The sequence below is a fragment of the Chiloscyllium punctatum genome, chromosome 38 (genome assembly GCF_047496795.1).
Source record: "Chiloscyllium punctatum isolate Juve2018m chromosome 38, sChiPun1.3, whole genome shotgun sequence".
NCBI classification, from domain to species: domain Eukaryota; kingdom Metazoa; phylum Chordata; class Chondrichthyes; order Orectolobiformes; family Hemiscylliidae; genus Chiloscyllium; species Chiloscyllium punctatum.
In genome coordinates this window covers 28,186,616-28,206,380 of record NC_092776.1, presented here as the reverse complement: position 1 = coordinate 28,206,380, position 19,765 = coordinate 28,186,616, and the positions used below count along the sequence as shown (strand labels likewise).

At 38.4% G+C, this 19,765-nt stretch overlaps 1 protein-coding gene across 11 annotated transcripts in view; it reads left to right on the top strand.

Moving 5' to 3' along the window:
• The window catches only part of LOC140463477 (arginyl-tRNA--protein transferase 1), a 219,889-nt gene that overhangs the window by 121,401 nt on the left and 78,723 nt on the right, over positions 1–19,765 (top strand). For all 11 annotated transcript variants that reach the window (XM_072557481.1, XM_072557479.1, XM_072557487.1 and 8 more), the window contains 2 exons: positions 2,093–2,274; positions 12,385–12,484. In XM_072557481.1, coding sequence (XP_072413582.1) covers positions 2,093–2,274; positions 12,385–12,484 — 282 coding nt within the window. The remainder of the gene's footprint in view (positions 1–2,092; positions 2,275–12,384; positions 12,485–19,765) is intronic.

Sequence of the window (19,765 nt, the reverse complement as noted above, 5' to 3'; positions counted from 1 at the left end):
CAGGTCAATGAACTTGCATCAGAATTGGGAAAAGTTAGAGATATAACAGATTTTAAACAATGAAGATAAAAGGAAGAGTTTTATTCGGCTGTAAAGCATAAGAAATTGAATGATGTAGAGATGTAACACACAGGGAATTGTAATTGAGCAAGTACAGAAACAAGAAATATCTAGACAAAATAAGAACACAAGAAATAGTGTGCCATTCAGCATGGTGATGAACGTGGACTTCAACTCCTTAAACTTGCCTGTCCATTCCCCATACCCCTCAATTCCCTGAGTGACTGAACACCTGTCACCTCAGCCTAAATTATATTCAATGATGTTGCATTCCACAGTCCTGTGGGTAGAGAATTCCAAGAATTCACAACTTGCTCTTCATCTCAGTCCTAAATGATCAACTTATTATCTTGAAACTGTGCTCCTTTTTCGAGCTTCTCCAACCACCATCAATCATGTAAATCCATAGACTTTTGGATGGTTCAATGAGATCACTTGTCATTCTTCTTAACTCTAGCTTATATAGTTTGCGCAGCCTCTCCTCATTGGTGATATGTAAGAGGGTTTTCTTATCAAATGATCCTTCACTACAGTGTTTCCATTGCAAAGGTGTTCTTCCTTCAAAATTGAGGCCAAAAAATTGCACACACTATTCCAGAAATTACTTCTTTCAAAGGGCTGTGAATCTGTGGAATTCACTATCCTCGCATGCAGTGAATTTTGGGATATTGAGTAAATTTAAGGAGGAGATAGACACACATTTAATTAGTAAGGGGTTGAAATGTTATGGACAGCGGGCAGGAAAGTTGAGTTGAGACTGAGATGAGATCAGCTATGATCATATTAAATGGCAGAGCAAGTTCAAGGGGCTGAATTGACTACTGCTCTTAGTTCTTATGTGCTTCTTCTTTTTGAAATTCCATGTGCTTGTTTCTCAATGATGCTAATTTTAAATATAATAAGTAGTTGTGTAAACAATGTACCTTTTTTAGTTTTCTGCTTTTGTGGACTGAAATGGGAAGGACTTCTTTTCATGCTGCACTTTGTGAAAGGAAGTTAACAACACATATTGTAAGTGCAGTTTAGACTGTTGTTTGTTCTCTAGTGGGGTAGGTTTACTGCAGACGATTTGGAACTACACGTGTGTGAAAGGGAGATTTGGCCAACAACAAGCAGCTAGTCTAGAGAGTGTTGACCAGTTACCAATGACAAAGGCCTTCTGTCTGTCCACAGTTGTGATTTGCACTAAGGTAGCTGAACAGCTTTTTGGTATGGACAGTAGGATATAGGATATAATTCGTGAACTAGTTGGGCTGTGCCTGTCTCTCCTCAAAGGAATTGGTAAATACATGGAGAAGAGAGAATGATCAACAAAAGCAAGTCCTGACCAGCCAAATGCAGCAGCTCAGCAAACCCTATGAACTGGGGCCATTGAACTGCCCTTCCCAGTTCATCCCTCCACCCATAACACCAATGCTGTTTCTGTTCTAAAGGGTTACTGGACCCAAAATGTTAATTCTGACTTCTTTCCACAAATGTTGCCACACCTGCTGAGATTTCCTAGTGATTTCCAACATCCACAGTTCTTTAGTGTTTTTTGTCTCACCTCCTGTGTCGGTTTGTATGTGTGTGTAAAAGGGGAGTTTTATTACAGGAATAAGAGCATTAACTAGTAGAGTTTTATACTGACTGTTCATAATAGTGTACCTGTAGCTAAAATTCATTTATTTGTAATAAATAGTGATTCTTGTACAAAAACCTGGTCTGTGTTTTCTGTCAACTTTGGTTTAAAATGTCAAGTGAATTGGGGTATTTTGAGTACTTTGATAAAATCTTTAACTTTTGTGGTGCTTCTGGGACAGCAGGGCTTGATTTTCATCTCTCTACTCCAGTGTATCATAACAGTGGTGCATACTTGGTAATGTAATTGCAATTCATGATCGCATAAAATTTAATTTTAAGCTTAGAGATATTACAAAAATATAATTAAAAAGATATCAGACTTTCAACTTCAGTCTGTTTAATTTCTCTATCATTGACTTGGTCAAATTGCTGGGATGCCTTATAGTATGATTTATTCTTCCTTTTTTAGGCAGAGAATCCAACCGATGGGCCTCCTTCAGGTTATGGATCATTTCACCAGCAATACTGGTTAGATGGAAAGATTATTGCAGTCGGAGTAATTGACATTCTTCCTCATTGCATCTCCTCTGTGTACCTTTATTACGATCCTGGTTATGCATTCTTGTCATTGGGTGTGTATTCTGCACTCAGGTATAGTGAGCTTTTATTTTGCTTTTTCATATCATTTCATTTGTACACTTAATCTTATTAGTTTGTATGACTTCCTCAGGTCAAATATACTGTAACATCTCCAGTCCAGAATGCTCGAGACCAAGCTAATTCTGTTCATTATAGCATGATGTTAGAATGCCTAACTGCGATGCATGAAATCGAAGAGATTGTAAATTTAAATATTTACTTCTAATGTAAAACATTATAACGGTGTAAAAATAAATTGTTTTGCTTATCCAAATACTTTATCATCCAGGTTTCTGCTGCTAAAGTGTTGCACTAAAATAATTCCCTGGTGTTAAAGAAATGCTTCGATCTGCTCAAACGAAAGGGTTCAGACACCTGATGTTTGCAGTTGATAGGTGACTTTTCACTACGTTGATGTTAAGTGGAATAGTTGTAGTGTGCAAGGTAAGGATGGAAAAAAATCTTAAATTGGAATTGTGAAGCTTTTTTTGGCCAGTTTTTAGCCCAACAAGAGAGGGGGGCTGTTCTGAACTTAATATTTGGAAATTAGTCCAGGCGGGCAGAAGGTATATCAGTAAGGGAACAATTTGGAGATTGTGATCGTAACTCGGTTGTGGAAAAAGTTAAGAATGGGCCGTGAATAAAAGTTCTAAACTGGTGAAAGACTTATTTTACTAAGATAAGATATAATGTGGCTTAAGACAACAGGGGTAGCTACTTGCAGATAAAACAGGATCAGATCAGTGGGAGGCCTTAGAGGAGGAAAAATCGAGAGTACAGGGGAAATAAATTCCCGTTAAGGCAAAGGTCTTGGTCCAAGACTGGTGAACCATGGTTGTCAAGGGATATAAAGGTTTGAATTTTAAAAAGTGAAGCTTATTGCAGATTTAGAGTGCTCAATGTGGCAGAATCTCTACAGTTTAGTGGAGAGGGGGCTTAAAATTTGAAATTAGGAAAACAAAGAGATTGCATGAGAAAGTATTTGTGGGTAAAATAAAAGACAGTCCAAAAGGATTTTAGATATATAGAGTAAGATGATAGTCAGGGTAGAGTTAGAGCCCATTAGGGATCATAGAAATAAACTGTGTGTGAACCTGAATGACTTGGGCACAGTCCTCAATGAATGCTTGCATCGTCTTCACAATGGAAAAAGTCATTGCAGGTAAAGACAATATTTTTTGAAATATTAGAAGAAATTTACACAGAGAAGATACGAGCAGGGTTAACAGCCTTAAAAGTGAATAACACGACAGGCCAGGAAGAGATGTATGCCAGGCAGGGATATTGGGGGAGTCAAGGGAAAAATATATATTAAGACCCCTGGCAGTAATTTTCAAATCCACTAGCCACAGGTGATGTGCCAAAGGACTGCAGGATTGGGATTAATGCAGACAGATCTTTGAAGACTGGTGCTGACATGGCAGACTAAATGGCCTCCTGTGCTGTAAATGTCTGAGTCTGAGATTTCTGGACTGGAGAAATTAGTGTATTTGTTTAGAGGTAAAATGATGGTAATTTGTGTTTTTGGTTAATTTACCAATTGTTTTACATTTAAGATGAACAAGAATACATTATGGTGTCCCTAATATTGTGCACACCCATTTGCTGATATGATAATCTAGTTCATGATGTTTCAAAGTTTTCTAGGTTTGGAAAGTATACTGTTCAGTCGGGAAATTGCAAATGCTACACTATTATTTAAAATGGATGAAACAGATAATAAGTCTATTTAATATCATTTGTGTAAATGTACTGGGACCTATCATCAGAGACCGTGTCTCTGCACTTGGTTGAGAATCAACTGACCAAACAGAGTCTTTGTGAATTTGTGAAGGCTAAGTCAAGTCTGACCAATCTAGAAGAATTTTTTTTTATGGTGACCACTTATATCATGGATGTGGCTATTGGATGTTGTCCATATCTTGCAGGAATAAAGGATTTGTTTTCTGATTTGCAAAATGTGACAAGTTGTGTTCCTTGGAGATCTGTACTGGGACCATCACTTTTCATCACAGATAGAAAAATGTAAATCCAAGTTTGCAGATTAAATATTGAGATAGAGATTAAGGTTCCGGTGAAGTAAAGCTAGGAGTTTAAATTATGAGCACAGGTTAGAAAAATTTAGGTTTAGTCCCTTACAATCAGAGGTTGAGAGGTGATTTTAATCCAGCAGTTTAGAATGATACAGGAATTTGCTGATCGACACAGACTACTTTCACTATTACTAGAAACTAGAAGAAAGACATTCAAATAGCATGAGAGCTAGACAGTTGAGAGAAATTCGCTATTCCTGCCTGTAGCTGTTCTATCGGGAGATCTGTTGTCATATGTGTCACATAATTTGCACTGTCGTTTTACATTCACTGTAGATTGTCTGAAATCACTCCTCCTTTAATAGCTATCATCCAATTATGCCTAGGTCAACCAGTTTCACTTTTGCCTGCTATCTCCATTTTCACTGGTGTCTTTTCACTTTTCCCTATAAAAGAGAACTCTGCAGCTTTTCAACTCTAATCAAATACCTGTATATACTGACATTTTACCATCTTGGACTTTATGTATCCATAATCCTGATATCATCCTTTTTTCTATCTGTTATAAGATTGAGTAGTTTACTCAAATAGGGAGAAGCAAAACTTTCTTGTGTTCAAATCTCTCTAAAGAAGAATAAAAATCAAAGGTGTTGTTGGGTCAGGAACCAATGTCCGTTAATAATCATCCATTGGTTGCAGTTAGAATGCAAGTAACAAAGCATTGGAAGAGCTCTAGTTTATGGAAACTGGCCAAGGGAGCATTAAATAGTAAGTTTGGAGGAAACAAAAATGTAAGTTGAAGTTTCAGCAGTGTTTATACTGAGTTGAAGATGAGCAATATCCAGAGGTAGGACTTGAACCCCAACTTTCTAACTCAATGCTACCAACTAAACACAGCTGAACGGTCAAAACAAGTTTGTAGTGAGTTTCAGCTAGCTATTATCACCATACAATGGAACATGATGATACATATTTATTTTATTAAGAGCCAGCACGTAGATGCAAAATACAGAAAGCAGAGGATCAAGTCTTAGGGTAAAGCAATGAGAAGAAAAACTTGCAGTCGATTCTCAGACTATGACTGGCCTCAGTCAACTGCAGTCCTATTTAGATGGGTAATACAGAAGGGTGACCTGATCAACTTTGTCAAAAATTGCATGTAAGACCATAACAAGCTGTTTGGCCCCTCGAGCCTGTCCCCTATTCAATAGGGTCATGCTTGATCTGACATTCTCACATCACTTTCCTCCCTTTTCCCTGTAACCCTTGATTCCCCGACTGATCAAAGATCTGTCTATCTCAGCTTTAACTATACTCACATCTCTCTATGGCAAGGATTGGCATAGACACTCCACCATCTGAGAAAAAAAATTCCTTTTAATCTCTGTCTTGAATCAGGGCCTCTTTATTTTGAGACTATGCCGTCTGGTCCTCAACTCTCCCTTGAGAGAAAACATCATCTCAGCATTTGACCTGTCAAGCCCTTTCAGAATCCTATATGTTTCAATGAGATTACCTCTCAATCTTCTCAACTCCAGTGAGTAGAGTCCCAACCTGTTTCGCCTTAGCTCTTAAGACAATCCCTCTAGACTGGTGATCCTAGTGAACATTCTCTGAACTGCTTCCAACGAAATGATATGCTTCCTTAAATAAGGGAACCAAAACTGCTCGTCGTACTCCAGACTTGGTCTCACCAGCTCAGTTGCAGTAAGACTTCCCTCCTCTTATAAGCTAACTTCCTGGCAATAAGGGCCAATATTCCATTAGCCTTCCTGATTACCTGCTGCACCTGTGTGCGTGTGCTGGCTTTTTGCATTGTACAGTACCCCAGTCATAGAGATGTACAGCATGGAAACAGATCCTTCGGTCCAACCCGTCCATGCCGACCAGATATCCCAACCCAATCTAGTTCCACCTGCCAGCACCCAGCCCATATCCCTCCAGACCCTTCCTATTCATATACCTATCCAAATGCCTCTTAAATGTTGCAATTGTACCAGCCTCCACCACTTCCTCTGGCAGCTCATTCCATACACGTACCACCCTCTGCATGAAAAAGTTGCCCCTTAGGTCTCTTTTATATCTTTCCCCTCTCACCCGAAATCTAGACCCTCTAGTTCTGGACTCCCCAACCCCAGGGAAAAGACTTTGCCTATTTATCCTATCCATGCCCCTCATAATTTTGTAAACCTCTATAAGGTCACCCCTCAGCCTCTGATGCTCAGGGAAAACAGCCCCAGCCTGTTCAGCCTCTCCCTGTAGCTCAGATCCACCAACCCTGGCAACATCCTTGTTACTCTTTTCTGAACCCTTTCAAGTTTCACAACATCTTTCCAATTGGAAGGAGACCAGAATTGCACGAAATATTCCAACAGTAGCCTAACCAATAGTCCTTTTGAGTTTCAGATTTCTGCAGTTTTTATCCATTAAAATAATATTCTGTTTTTGGTTTTCCCTTCCACAATGAACAACTTCACTTTTTCATACATTATACTCCATCTGCCAACTTTTTGCCCACTTACTTAACCTATCAAGGAATGTAGATTGAGAAAGAGTTTATAATGCAACATAATCATAGTCACATAGAATGCTGTTTGCCATTTTGATGAAGGTGTTTTGGAATCTTATGTAAAAGATTTGAAAAAGAAACTGGCAGAAAGATGGGTGCAGATTTGGGAGGTGATTAAAGTATTCATGGAGTTTGGAATAGAAATTAATGTTGAAGATCTATTGGATATTTGCAAAGATGAAGAAGGGGTCACAAGAAGAGGTCAATGATTTTTTTTTAAGGAATAGGACAACAGATTTGAAAGGAAAGGAGACTAAATAACCATATTATAATGTAAGTAGCATGGCAGCCAGGAAGTGAAGTCAGTTAACTCGTAATCTAATGGGAGTAATGTCAAGATCAGGGATAGATCTTATGGACAAAATGAACTTGAAGAGAACATAAATAGAGATAATATAACCTGAGAAAAATGTTGCACCTTAATTAGCAAGTTTGTCCAAATAATGCAATTCCTTTGCATATGCTTGTTGGATATAATTTTTGCAATTGATTATTATATAGTAGAGAAACAGTTCGTCTTCTGTTCCTTTTTCCACTTAGATAAGTTTCTGTACACTTTCTTTTGTTCACTGATTTCTTCCAGTATGCAGAAAAGTCCAAACTGAAAAATACTGCCAAGAATTCTATTGTTAAAAATGTAGTGCCTTTCGATTTGCACTATTTATTAGCCTTCGATTGCCTCATTAGCCAGGGCTTAGAATATAAAAGCAAGGAAGTTTTGTTACAACTTTATAAAACATTGGTCAGGCCACAGATAGAATACGGTGTACAGTTTTGGCCACCATACTGTCAGAAAGACGTGATAGCACTGGAGAGGGTGCAGTGGTGAATTGCCTCGGTTATGAGGAGAGACTGGATAGAGTTGGTTTTTCTTGTCACAGAGCAGGGGAGGGGAGTTCTGATTGAGGTTTACAAAACTCTTTCCCCATGGCTGATGTGTCTAAGAGCAGAGGGCTTAGGTTTAAGGTGAGGAGTAAATGGCTCAGAGGAAATCAGAGAAAAAGATTTTTCACCCATAGAATGATGGATATATGGAACATGCTACCTGAGAGGTTGATTGAAGCAGGTCACCTCGCAACATTTCAGAGCCTCTGATCAAGGACTTGAAATGCTGGGACATAGTTGGCTGTGGATCAAATGTAGGTAAGTGAGATTAGTGAAGTTTGGTGTTTGTTGGTCAGCACAGCTATGATGAGCTGAAGGGCCTGTTTCTTTGCTGTATGACTAATGAATATTTGTATTTTGAAATTAACACAATGAAATAAGTATCTTGTTCGTTCCAGTTTAGTAAAATGCATAATCTCTGCATGCCAAAACAAATGCAGATTATGAAATTACAAATACTATTTGAGTTTGATATTTTGTTAAGATTAAATATTACTTTTTGTGGAGAACATAGAATCCTCTTGAAATAGCCTATAAATGTTCTAGTTGCATTTATCTTTTTGCACATTAGGCTGCGAGAAGCTATCTGTTTTTCTCAAAGTCTTCAATATGTTTTAGTTTGCAAAAATTAATTTGGAATTTGATATTATTTGAAGGTTTGATATACGTCCTTGCTTTCACTATTTATTTTATTTGTGGTGGACTTTGTGCTATTGTTACTGTCAGAAACTACATTCAAACTACTTTCCTCACTTGGGAATTTTTCACTGCCTAATCTTTCCTGAAGAAAAAAGGCTATCTTGCGTTAAATGATTTGAATTAATAAACCACTACTGGGGAGCAATGCCAATTTGCTCAATTTTTATAGTTTCTCCATATGGCCTTGCAGGACTAAAACTTAAATTAGATACTAAACTCAAGAAAGTTTGTTGTGTTAACACATGTTTTACGTAGAATTTAAGGAGGCGGCCTGAACTCAATCAACCAATGGTTAAAAGGAATTCCTTGTTTCACTGAACACTGTCTAATCTTTGTAATAGTAAACAGTTGATCGTTTATAAGCTCACCAGCCTTAAACATTACTTGGATAGGAAATTTGATCAGATACACATTTTACTCTATGTATCAGTTGAAAATTAACAATGTTATTACCATACTTTATATGCAATAGTATTTCACTGGATTGGAAGCTGTTGCAGTAATTGTTATTGGTGCCATTCGTTCTGTATTCCTGACCTTTAGAATTCCAAACCTGGAGACAATCACAGTCTTGTCATTATGGAATCAAGTTAATTTTCTAGCTAATTTATTTCTGTGTTTAGAAGGCAGATATTTACTCACTGTCACTTATTATGTTCATCTTTTTCTTCTTTATTTTGAGAATTTGATATCTGCCAGTAAAAGAAACTATTTCTCAGCATTAATATTTCATGCATTGCATGATGTAATTTTGAGTTTTTTATTAGTCATGGTTATGATTTATTTGTTAGGGTGAATGTGCTTGAGTACAGCAAGTCTCAAACTTAAATAGTCCTGAGGAAGGGTCACTCGACTCTAAACGTTAACTCTGATTTCTCTCCACAGATGCTGCCTGATCTGCTGAGCTTTTCCAGCCATTTGTATTTTAATTCTACAACTTATTCGGTTGAAGGACAGCTTATCATATGATTTAATAGTCATACTACTCCCCTGACTATACTGTAATATTCCAGAGTGCATGTTACGTGTAGAAAGAGCACTTAGCAATGTATATAAAACGTAGGCTTTTATTGTTGCTCTGTTCTGAGAACATTCTTTTAGACTTGCTGTCCTAGTTAAGACAGCTGTCACACTGCTGTTAAGGCAGCTGGTATTTTCATGTGGTCTTGTGAACCCTCAGAGTGTTTACACATTACAGTTTGAGAACTACTGTATGAGAGGTACTGATACTAAACCCATGACTAGTTTGAACAAGAGGGAAAAACAGATTTGCTTGGAACAGAGAAAAAGAAAATGGTCTTTTTTCTAGAAAGGAGATAGCTGAAGGGTCACTCAATAAAGGCCTTTTAAAATGTCAAGGGTTTGTAGATATAGAGAAAAGACTTCAGCTTTAGGAGAGTTAAAAAGTTAGGGGTCATAAATATAAAGTAGTGACAAATAAATCCAGTGGGGAATTCAGGAATAGTTTTATTCAAATATTGATTAGAATGTGGAAGTTAGAGTCATAGAGATGTACAACACGGAAACAGACTCTTCAGTTCAACTCATACATGCTGACCAAATATCTTAAATTAACCAAGTCCCATTTGTCCCAAATCCCCTAAACCCTTCCTATTCATATACTCGTCCAAATGCCTTTTAAATGTTGTAGTTGTATTAGCCTCTACTACTCTCTCTGGCAACTCATTCCATGCATGCACCACCCTCTGTGTGAAAAAGTTGCCCCTCAGGTCCCTTTTAAATTTTCGCCCCTCTCACCTTAAACATATGCCCTCTAGTTTTGGACTCCCCCACAACGGGGAAAAGACTTTGTCTATTTACCCTGTCTATGCCCCTCACGATTTTATAAACCTCTAAAAGGTCACTCTCAGTCTCCAATGCTTCAGTGAAAACAGCCCCAGACTATTCAGCCTCTCCCTATAGCTCAAATCCGCCAACCCTGGCAACATTCCTGTGAATCTTTTCTGAACCCTTTTAAGTTTCACAACATCATTTAAGGTGAAACTCAATGAAAATATGAGGAAGAGAATTGAATAATGCTGATGAGGTTAAAGGAAGGGAAATAGAAGGAATCTCATGTGGAGCCTAAATGCACACATAGACCAGTTGATCGGAATCATTTGTTTCTGTGCTATAGGGTCTCTTAAAGATTTTAAAAATGACATTGTCCTCATCAACCGCTCCTCTATAAAGGATGACATCTCAGGATTTGCAGGTTTCTAGATCCTTGGACACAAGGGACATGAAGTTGTTGAATCTCGAACGTAGGACTTGTTTCCTTTACTTTCCTTCACTGCTACCATTCTGCATCCATCATTTAGACATTGTAACTCATAAGTATCAAACAGCTTGATGGACAAATTGTTGCCATTTTAAATGATTGGGAAGCAAGCTTCTCCCAATCAGCAATGTCAATGCTGTCTCTGTTCAAGGAAAGTTTGAGGGTCTTTGTCATGCTTTCTTTCTCCTCCCTGTCCTCTCTGGATCATTTGAGAGTTGATGAAACAGGACCAGACAGGAAGATACTTTTCAGTCATCCCGACACTGTGTCCAGATCTTCAAAGTTAATGTTTCAAGTATTTTGCCTTAGTATTGTAGAGTTGCCTTGAAGAAAGACGCTAGTGTGGATTCAACTGTCCTCTCATGGAAACTGAGATTTATTAAGTAGGCACACTAATGGAATTTCTCTAGCACATTTATGAGCTGCTATTACACAGTTGAGGTCTCAGTGCAAAACGGGAGGCCTTTCATTGATTTGCAGAGCTCTTTGTTGTCAAACACTTGCTGCGTTGGTTTGTAGTGGCTGGGTTGGCACAGCTCATCTAGTGTTGGATCTCCTCCTCAAGAGTGGCCTTTTGAAATAGCTGGTAGCCAAACTATGAGAAATACTCAACACATTTACATAAATGTTATGTTGATGGAAGGACTGATTCCATTCCAATTCTTTTCCACCTAGTAATTGTTATAGAAAGTGTAAAAAAAAATAAGGATTTTTGGTATTAAACTTAGCTTTGTGTAATTCATCAACCAAGTCATAGCTCTGTAAACTCTACATAGCTGATTGTCCAGAGGAATTACAGCATAATATGTATTTGAATGTTTTGAAAATACTGAAGTTCCCTGGGCCCTCCAAACCTCTTGTGAACTAACCCTTTCTAACTCAAATTCTCAATGCTTTTATTCAATGCTTTTAGGACGTGGCAACTTTGAAGTATTATGAGAGCATTGTTTTCCTTTAGTTTATCGTAAAATATAGTGTCATGAATGAACTTCAAAAACAGATTGCAGCAGTTCAAAATTAAGTTTTAGGACATTGGCATTCTCCTTGTCTTTTTCTACCTGTACCTTAATTATTCTTGATTAATACTGTTTTTCATTCTTCCCATCCCCCCGCCCCCCAGTATAATTGTGTACATAATCTGCATTCAAAGACTTGGCTAAAAGAAGAAACTTTGTACTTTTACTTGTGAAGGTTGTGTATTTGCATATGAATTGCCTCTGCAGTCTGAGAAACTACTTTGTTTGCTTGTTAGAAACCAAAGGAGAAAAATGCTCTCATTCTTGTTTTTTTTGTTGTCTTTTGCCCAGCTGGTAATGATGGCAGGCACTGATCTCTCTTTTTATTTAAAATAGTTTACATGAATATTAACCAGAAACTGCTAAATAGAGCCTTTAATCACAGGCTGTTTGAATTTCAGATCAGGCATTTGAAGAGAGGAGATGGTGACAGAATAGGGGCTTCAAGTGTTAGCTGGACATGATTTTCTGAATGCTGTGCCCTTTCTAAATTAGCACATTCTTGTTATTTGCCATTCTTCTTGTACTGTGAGGATGGGTGAGATTTAAAATGATGAGCCTCAAAGAAATATGTCCAAAGATATCTGTAATGCTGTTTTTAGTGATTTTAATTTTAGTATTGCATGTTGTTTGTTCTAGGGAAATTGCTTTTACGACCCAGCTACAGAAAACAGCTCCCAATATCCGTTATTACTACATGGGCTTCTACATCCACTCATGTCCTAAGATGAAGTATAAGGTAATTAAAGTTTTGTCATTTCATTCTTGTTATTCAGAAATAAATAAGCATATTTTATTTGAATTCAACACTATACAGATAGGAGTATATTTTGCAGCAACATGTATTTCATGATATGTGGCAGGCAATACTCCAGCTATACAAAAACAGTAAGTCACTAAATACTGGTTAAGAATATTAATTACAATTTCAACCAAGGCTTTCTGATATTTTGAAGGAAAATGCTTATGTGATCTAGAGGATGAGGTAAGCTGCAGTTGGACTGTGCTCACTATTTTGGGTTCACAGTGGTATTAGGGTCTTGTGGTAGCATCTGCTGGACGCACACTTTTGATGCTAAGCATATTAGATGCCACCTTGGTAAAAGACTGCTCATGCCAATTTGGCATCAACTGTAGGCATGTAGATTATGTAGATCATGATGTCAGACAGCATGCAATACTAATTTGCTGCACCATTTTGGAACTACATGTTCTGACCAGCACTTTTCATGAATGCTGGATTCATTAAAACAATGAACAAAATATTTTGAAGTGTAACTGCAGCTGTAATATTGGAAATTCAAGCAAAATTGGAAAGCAGCTAGTTTGCACACAGCAACCTCATAAAGTTAGATGAATTCGCCGTAGTCCCAGAGGACCGTAGTGCTATTCTCATTAGGTAGAGAGGCATATCTGGTCAAGGGAGAGGTTGCGAAGGAGAGTCCTTCAGCTGGTGAAGGAATTGAACCCGCGCTGATGCAATCACTCTTAAGTTGTAAACTTGCTGTCCAGCCAACCCACCTTCTTGTAATAGTACAGTGACAATGGCCTGTTAATCTTTTTTGTAATAATGATTCATTGATAAATACTGGGCAGGGCCCTTCGGGATATCTATGCTGTTTTTCTTGGAATCTCTTATGTTCAATATTACAATTCTCCCTCAGTACTGCGCTGGAGTGGTGGCATTGATTTTTGTGCTTAATTCCTGGCATGGGACAAGACCCAGCACTTTGAGTCAGAGGCAAGAGTGCTACAAACTGAGCTGATTATTTCTTCTGGTTACTTCAGCAAATATTTTTCTGCTTTCCATAGTTTTGGTATTTAATAAGGACACAGTATAGCACATTCTGAACAAGCTTTTGCTGACTGTCGACAACGGTGCCCTTACAGGCTTTCCTTTTAGAATCAGCGTGACTAGAAGAACAAGCAGAGACTTCCAGAGAATAGTTACTAGAAGAGGAGAGGAAAATTATCATCTGGGGGATGGATCTGAAATAAAAACAAAATGTGGGAAATTCAGCAGGTTTGGCAGTATCTGTGGAAGCAGAACCAGAGACAAAACTTTGAATTGATTATGGTCGTTATAGTGTTGAAATGGCTGAGAAATTATGTTCCTTATACTGTTAATAAAAGGGGAGGAAAAATGAGTGGAACAGGTGGCAGATCAAAAGACAACAGGACTGTAAGTGACAGTAGGAGAGAATTTTGATGCAGAATAGGTGTTAAAGGTAGATATGATTTTGTGGAAAAGAGGTCAACTCTGCTGAGAGTAAACCTATGCAAAGCAGACACTGGGTAGGAAAGGAATGTAATCACAATGGAGGGCAGTACTCGTGTTCTGAAACTGCGAAACTCAACCTTGAGTCCTGAAGGCCATAAATTTTCTAAGTGATGAATGATGTGCTGGTCCTCCAGTGAGCCAAGGGTAGAAAGGGTAGTGTTGTGTAAGACCTCTGCTCTGTCTGTGAGAATGATGTCAGCCTTTTCTGCTTGCTTGCCCTTTCAACTTACTGTCATTTTAATGTTTCTGTCTGAGATTTGCTGCGGTGTTCTAGTGAAGCGCAATGTAAGCTGGAGGAATGGCACATAATTTTCTGCTTATGGACTTTACAGGCATCAGTACTTGACATTGAGTTCAGCAACTTTGGAGCTGAACATTGTCTTCCATTTGCTTCCCCACTCACCTACTATGAATTGTTTACGTGGGTTTGATCTCAGTAGTGATGACCCATCTTTTATTCACACCCGCCATTAACACTTAATCTCAATCTGTCCCTCCTTCCTAACTACCACTAAAATTTCATTTATTTTTGCTCTGGGCACCTCCCCATCTGTTTTACTTGCTCCTTTTCCCCCTTTGTCAACAGCATAAAACTATAATGTTCTACGTCCCCCTCCAAGTGTTGCATTGGAATCAAAATGTTCACTTGGGTTTTCTCTCCAAAGATGTTGGCAGATCTGCTGAGTTTCCTCAGGGCATTACTTTTATATCAAACCACCATCATCCACAGTACTTTTATAGGATGATGAATCTGGAAGCATTTTCCTACCTGAACCCAAAAGAACTATCATACAGTTTACACCATCTTTCCCTTGGGCAATAGAACATGAAGGTATGCCTTTTCTCTCCAGATGACTCGTGTTGCATTCAATTGTATACCATTTTCTGTAATAGATATGAAAGTTAGCCATTGCATGTTATGAAATATGTTTGTTTGTGTGGCTGTCCTAGTTGAAGACCTGGCAAATGTGCCAAGTGAGAGATTAGGTTGTTGGACTTTTTATGCTGCTAATTATGTGAAGTGAAATAAATGAATGTTTGGTGTAAGTCATCGCTGAGAGTTGTGATAAATGTTAATTCACAAATAGGTATAGTAGAAAAGACACTTTGCTTAACGCAATGATGTTTGTTTCATCTTAGCACTGGGTAGTGCTGTAGAAATCAAATCCCAGTATTCCTAGATTTATCGTAAATGTGAGAAGAAAATAATTATTTATTACAATCAAATTAACCAGTGGCAATTAGGAAGGATGTATTGCTAATTTAAACTTAATTCTATCTCTTAAATTCCCCCTTTTCAAATAAACAAAAACGCAAAATAATTTAAGGCATGGATATTAAGAGTAAACAAAGAAAAACAAAGGTCGGGAAGCACAGTTCAATACTACCAGTCAACCACAGGATTCAACAAATTGCTTTATTTCTCTTCCTTTCATTTTCTTTTTAATTATTTGCTGTTGACACAAGGTTGTTTGCACACAATGCTTTCTTTCATTCACTGGTTGAGAATGTGTCCTTTCAGTGCCTCTGAAGGCACTTTAAAACATAGAACAGTACAGCACAATACAGTCCTTTGGTCCTCAATATTGTGCAGGCCTTTTATCCTACTCTAAAGTCAAACTAACCTTTATACCCTCCATTGTGCTATCTTCCATTTGCCTATCTAAGGGTCACTTAAATGTCCCTAATGTATCTGACTCTACTACCACTGGTGGCAGTGCATTCCACACACCCACCACTCTGTGTAAAGAACCTACCTCTGATATCTCCGCTAAACCTTTCTTCAATCACCTTAAAGTTATGCCCTCTCATGATAGCCATTTCTGCCCTTAGGGAAAGCCTCTAGCTATTCATTTTATCTAAGCCTGTCAACATCTTGTGTACTTCTATTAAGTCACCTCTCATCCTCCTTTGCTCCAATGAGAAAAGCTCTACCTCGCTTAATCTTTCTTCATAAGACATGCCCTCCAGTTCAGGCAGCATCCTGGTAAATCTCCTCTGCACCCTCTCTAAAGCTTACACACCTTTCCTATAATGAGGCGACCAGAACCGAACATAGTATTCCAAGTGTGGTCTAACCAGGGTTCTGTAGAGCTGCAGCATAACCTCTGGCTCTTAAACCCAATCCCCCTGCTAATTGAAAACACACCATACGCCTTCTTACCAACCCTATCAACTTGGGTGGTAACATGGACCCCAAGATCCCTATGTTCTTTTCACACTGCCAAGAATCCTGCCTTTAATCCTGTAAACTACATTCAAATTCGACTTTCTAAAGTAAATCATTTCATATTTTTCCAGGTTGGACTCTATTTGCCACTTATAAGCATCTTGTCAATGTCCTGTTGCAACCTACAACACCCTCCACACTATCCACAACTGCACCAACATTCATGTCATCGGCAAACTTACTAACCCAACTTTCCCCTTCCTCATCCAAGTCATTTATAAAGATCACAAAGTGCAGATGTTCCAGAACTGATCCCTGTGGAATATCACTGATCACTGAGCTCCGGGCTGAATACTTTCCATCTACCACCACCCTCTGTCTTCTATGGGTTGGCCAATTCTCTATCCAGACAGCCAGATTTCCTTGTATCCCATGCCTCCTTACTTGCTGAATGAGACTACCAAGGGCAGCCTTATCAAATGCCTTGCTAAAATCCACGTACACCATATCCACTGCTCTACCTTCAATGTATTTTGTCACATCCTCAAAGAATTCAGTAAGGTTTTGTGAGGCATGACCTGCCTCTCACAAAGCCATGCTGACTATCCCGAATCAAGCTATGCTTTTCTGAGGAATCATAAATTCTGTCTGTCAGAATCCTCTCTGATGCTTTGCCTGACTGGCCTCTAATCCCCAGGGTTACTTCCTATTTCTTTGCTTGAACAAGGGGATAAGATTCTCCACCCTCCAATCATCTGGAACTACTGCAGTGGACGATGAGGACGTGAAGGTCATCGTCAAATGCACAGCAATTTCTTCCCTTGCTTCCTGTAGTGACCTAGAGTATATCCCATCTGGCCCAGGGGATTTCTCTATGCATATGTTTTTCAAAATTTTCAGCACATCCCCCTTCCTAACATCAATCTGTTCCAGCATATCAGTCTATTTCACATCGTCCTAAGAAATGTAACGGTCACTCTCAGTAATGAATACTGAAGCAAAGTATTCATTAAGGACTTCCTCTACTTCCTCCGACACCAGGCGCAAGTTCCCTCCACTATCCTTGATTAGCCCTATCCTCACACTGGCCATCCTCTTGTTCCTCACATAAGTGTAGAACGCCTTAGGATTTTCCTTAATGTTACCCACTAAAGTTTTTTTATGCCCCCTTCTAGTTGTCCTAAGTTCATTCTTCAGTTCCATCCAGGCTACCTTGTAACCCTCTAAAGTCCTGTCTGATCCTTGCCTTCTCAACCTTATGTAACCTTCCTTCTTCCTCTTGACTAGATGTTCCACACCCCTATTCACCCAAAGTTTTTTCAACCTACCATTCCTTCCTTGCCTCAATGGGACAAACCTGTCCAGCACTATCAGCAAGTGCTTCCTAAATAACCTCCACATTTGTGTCGTGCATTTCACTGAGAACATCTGTTCCCAATTTAGGTGCCCCAGTTTCTGCCTAATAGCATTGTAATTTCACCCTCCCCCAATTAAATACTTTCCCATACAGTCTGCTCCTATCCCTCTTCATGAGTATAGTAAAGGTCAGGAGTTGTGATCACTATCACCGAGAGATCTGACACTTGGCATGGTTTGTTGCCAAGCACAAAATCCAATATGGCCTCCCTTCTAGTTGGCCTATCTACACATTGCGTCAGAAATCTTTCCTGGACACACCTGACAAAAGCTGCTGTATCCAAATTGTTTGAACTAAGGAGTTTCCAATCAATATTAGGGAAGTTAAAGTCAACCGTGACAACTCTGTTACTTCTGCACCTTTCCAAAATCTACCTCCCAATCTGCTCCTTCGTATCTCTGTTGCTAGTGGGAAAGCCTATAGAAAACTCCCAACAAAGTGATCGCTTCTTTCCTGTGTCTGAATTCCACCCATACTGACTCAGTAGACTTTATACCTCATTTCCAGGTGCCATCCCATTACAGAAATGTGAGGTGATAATTTGTCTATTTTCAGACTTTTTAATCCAATGTGAACAAAGTCAGTTTTACATTTTATTCACTTAGCTGTATGCATATAGTACAGTATGGTATGAGATGCATTAAGTAATTAAGTCTTGCTTTGGCTTGAATTAAACATTTGCTATTTATTTCTAAAATATTAATTACATGGTATGTACCAAAGTATTTATGTATCATAGTGGATGTTTTATCCTCTACTTTTGCAGATTTTTCTTGTAGAAGAAAACACCTAATGGCATATCAAGTTATATTTCAATATTTTGTCAGACTTCCAGTACCATATGTAGTGTCATCTGCATTGGCATTATGACTTGAGCTTTTATTCAGGACATAAATGCATTCTAGAGAATGTAATAATATATAGCCAGCAAACATGGAAATTTTTTCAATTGTTTTGAGTTGCAAACAAAAACAGTGAAAACACACACCAGTTGAGATGCACCATTGAATAATTATATGCTTTAAGTAAAAATCTGAACTCTTCCAAAATTGAATTTTAATATTCTGAATACCATATTGCACAATAATAGCATTAATGCTGAAAGGAGTCATGTGTTTTAAACTGTGTTTATATAGCAACTTGAGAGTGTCTTACGAGTGACCAATGCTGCTATCTGCTCTTCATGGTTCTGGAAACTGGGGAATTAGATGGGCAGATATTGTAGCATATTGATGCATTTAAGAGGCAATAGTTCCATTCTAAATTTTCCACTTCCAGTAGCAAGTGGCAGATTTAAAGGTGAAAATAATTTAAATTATGCCATTTTAATTGATTATTTTAACAGGAGCTAGGAAAGTTATTATCAGCTCCATAGTTCATTTGAGGGTAGGGGTTGAGAGAGACACTTTTAAAAAAATAATTTGTGACATGAATGTCATCGGTAAGATTAGCATTTGTTGCTTCGCCCTAATTGTCCTGAAAAAGATGGTGGAGAACCATCTTCTTGAACTTCTTGGTGCAAATACCCCTACAATGACAGTGCAAGAATGGCAACGCAGCTCCAACTCAGGATGATGTGTTGAAAGAGACCAGGAAAAGGGTAAATGCTAGAGCTTTTCCTGTGGCTATTTTCAGGAACGTGTCCAATGTAGCCACAGTTTAATCCAGTTAAGCTTTTGATCAATGGTAGTCTCCAGGATGTTGATAATAGGGGACTCCAAGATGGTAATGTTCCTGAACATGATGGTTAGATTCCGGCTTGTTGGACATAGTGTATTTGTGTGCTAGGAAACTTCAAATTCTCTTTACTACAGATTTCCAGTCTTGCTCCATTTAATAATATGTTTTTTTTCTACTCTATGCCAAATTGGACAAGTTCATATTTGCCCATGTCTAGTCTGTCTGTCAGCCAATTTGTTGTCCACTCACTTAACCTATCTATATCCCTTGTAAAATTCTTACGCTGCTGCTTACCTATTTTTGTGCCATCAGCAAATTTGGCAATGATTCATTCAGGCACTTCATCCAAGTGATTAATAGAAGAGTTACATTTTCAGCTTTGTTTGGGGACCTTTCCAGACTCTACAAAAGTTTGGAAAATAAAGTCCATTGCATCTACCTCAGCAACCATTTAACCCTAATACAATGTCCA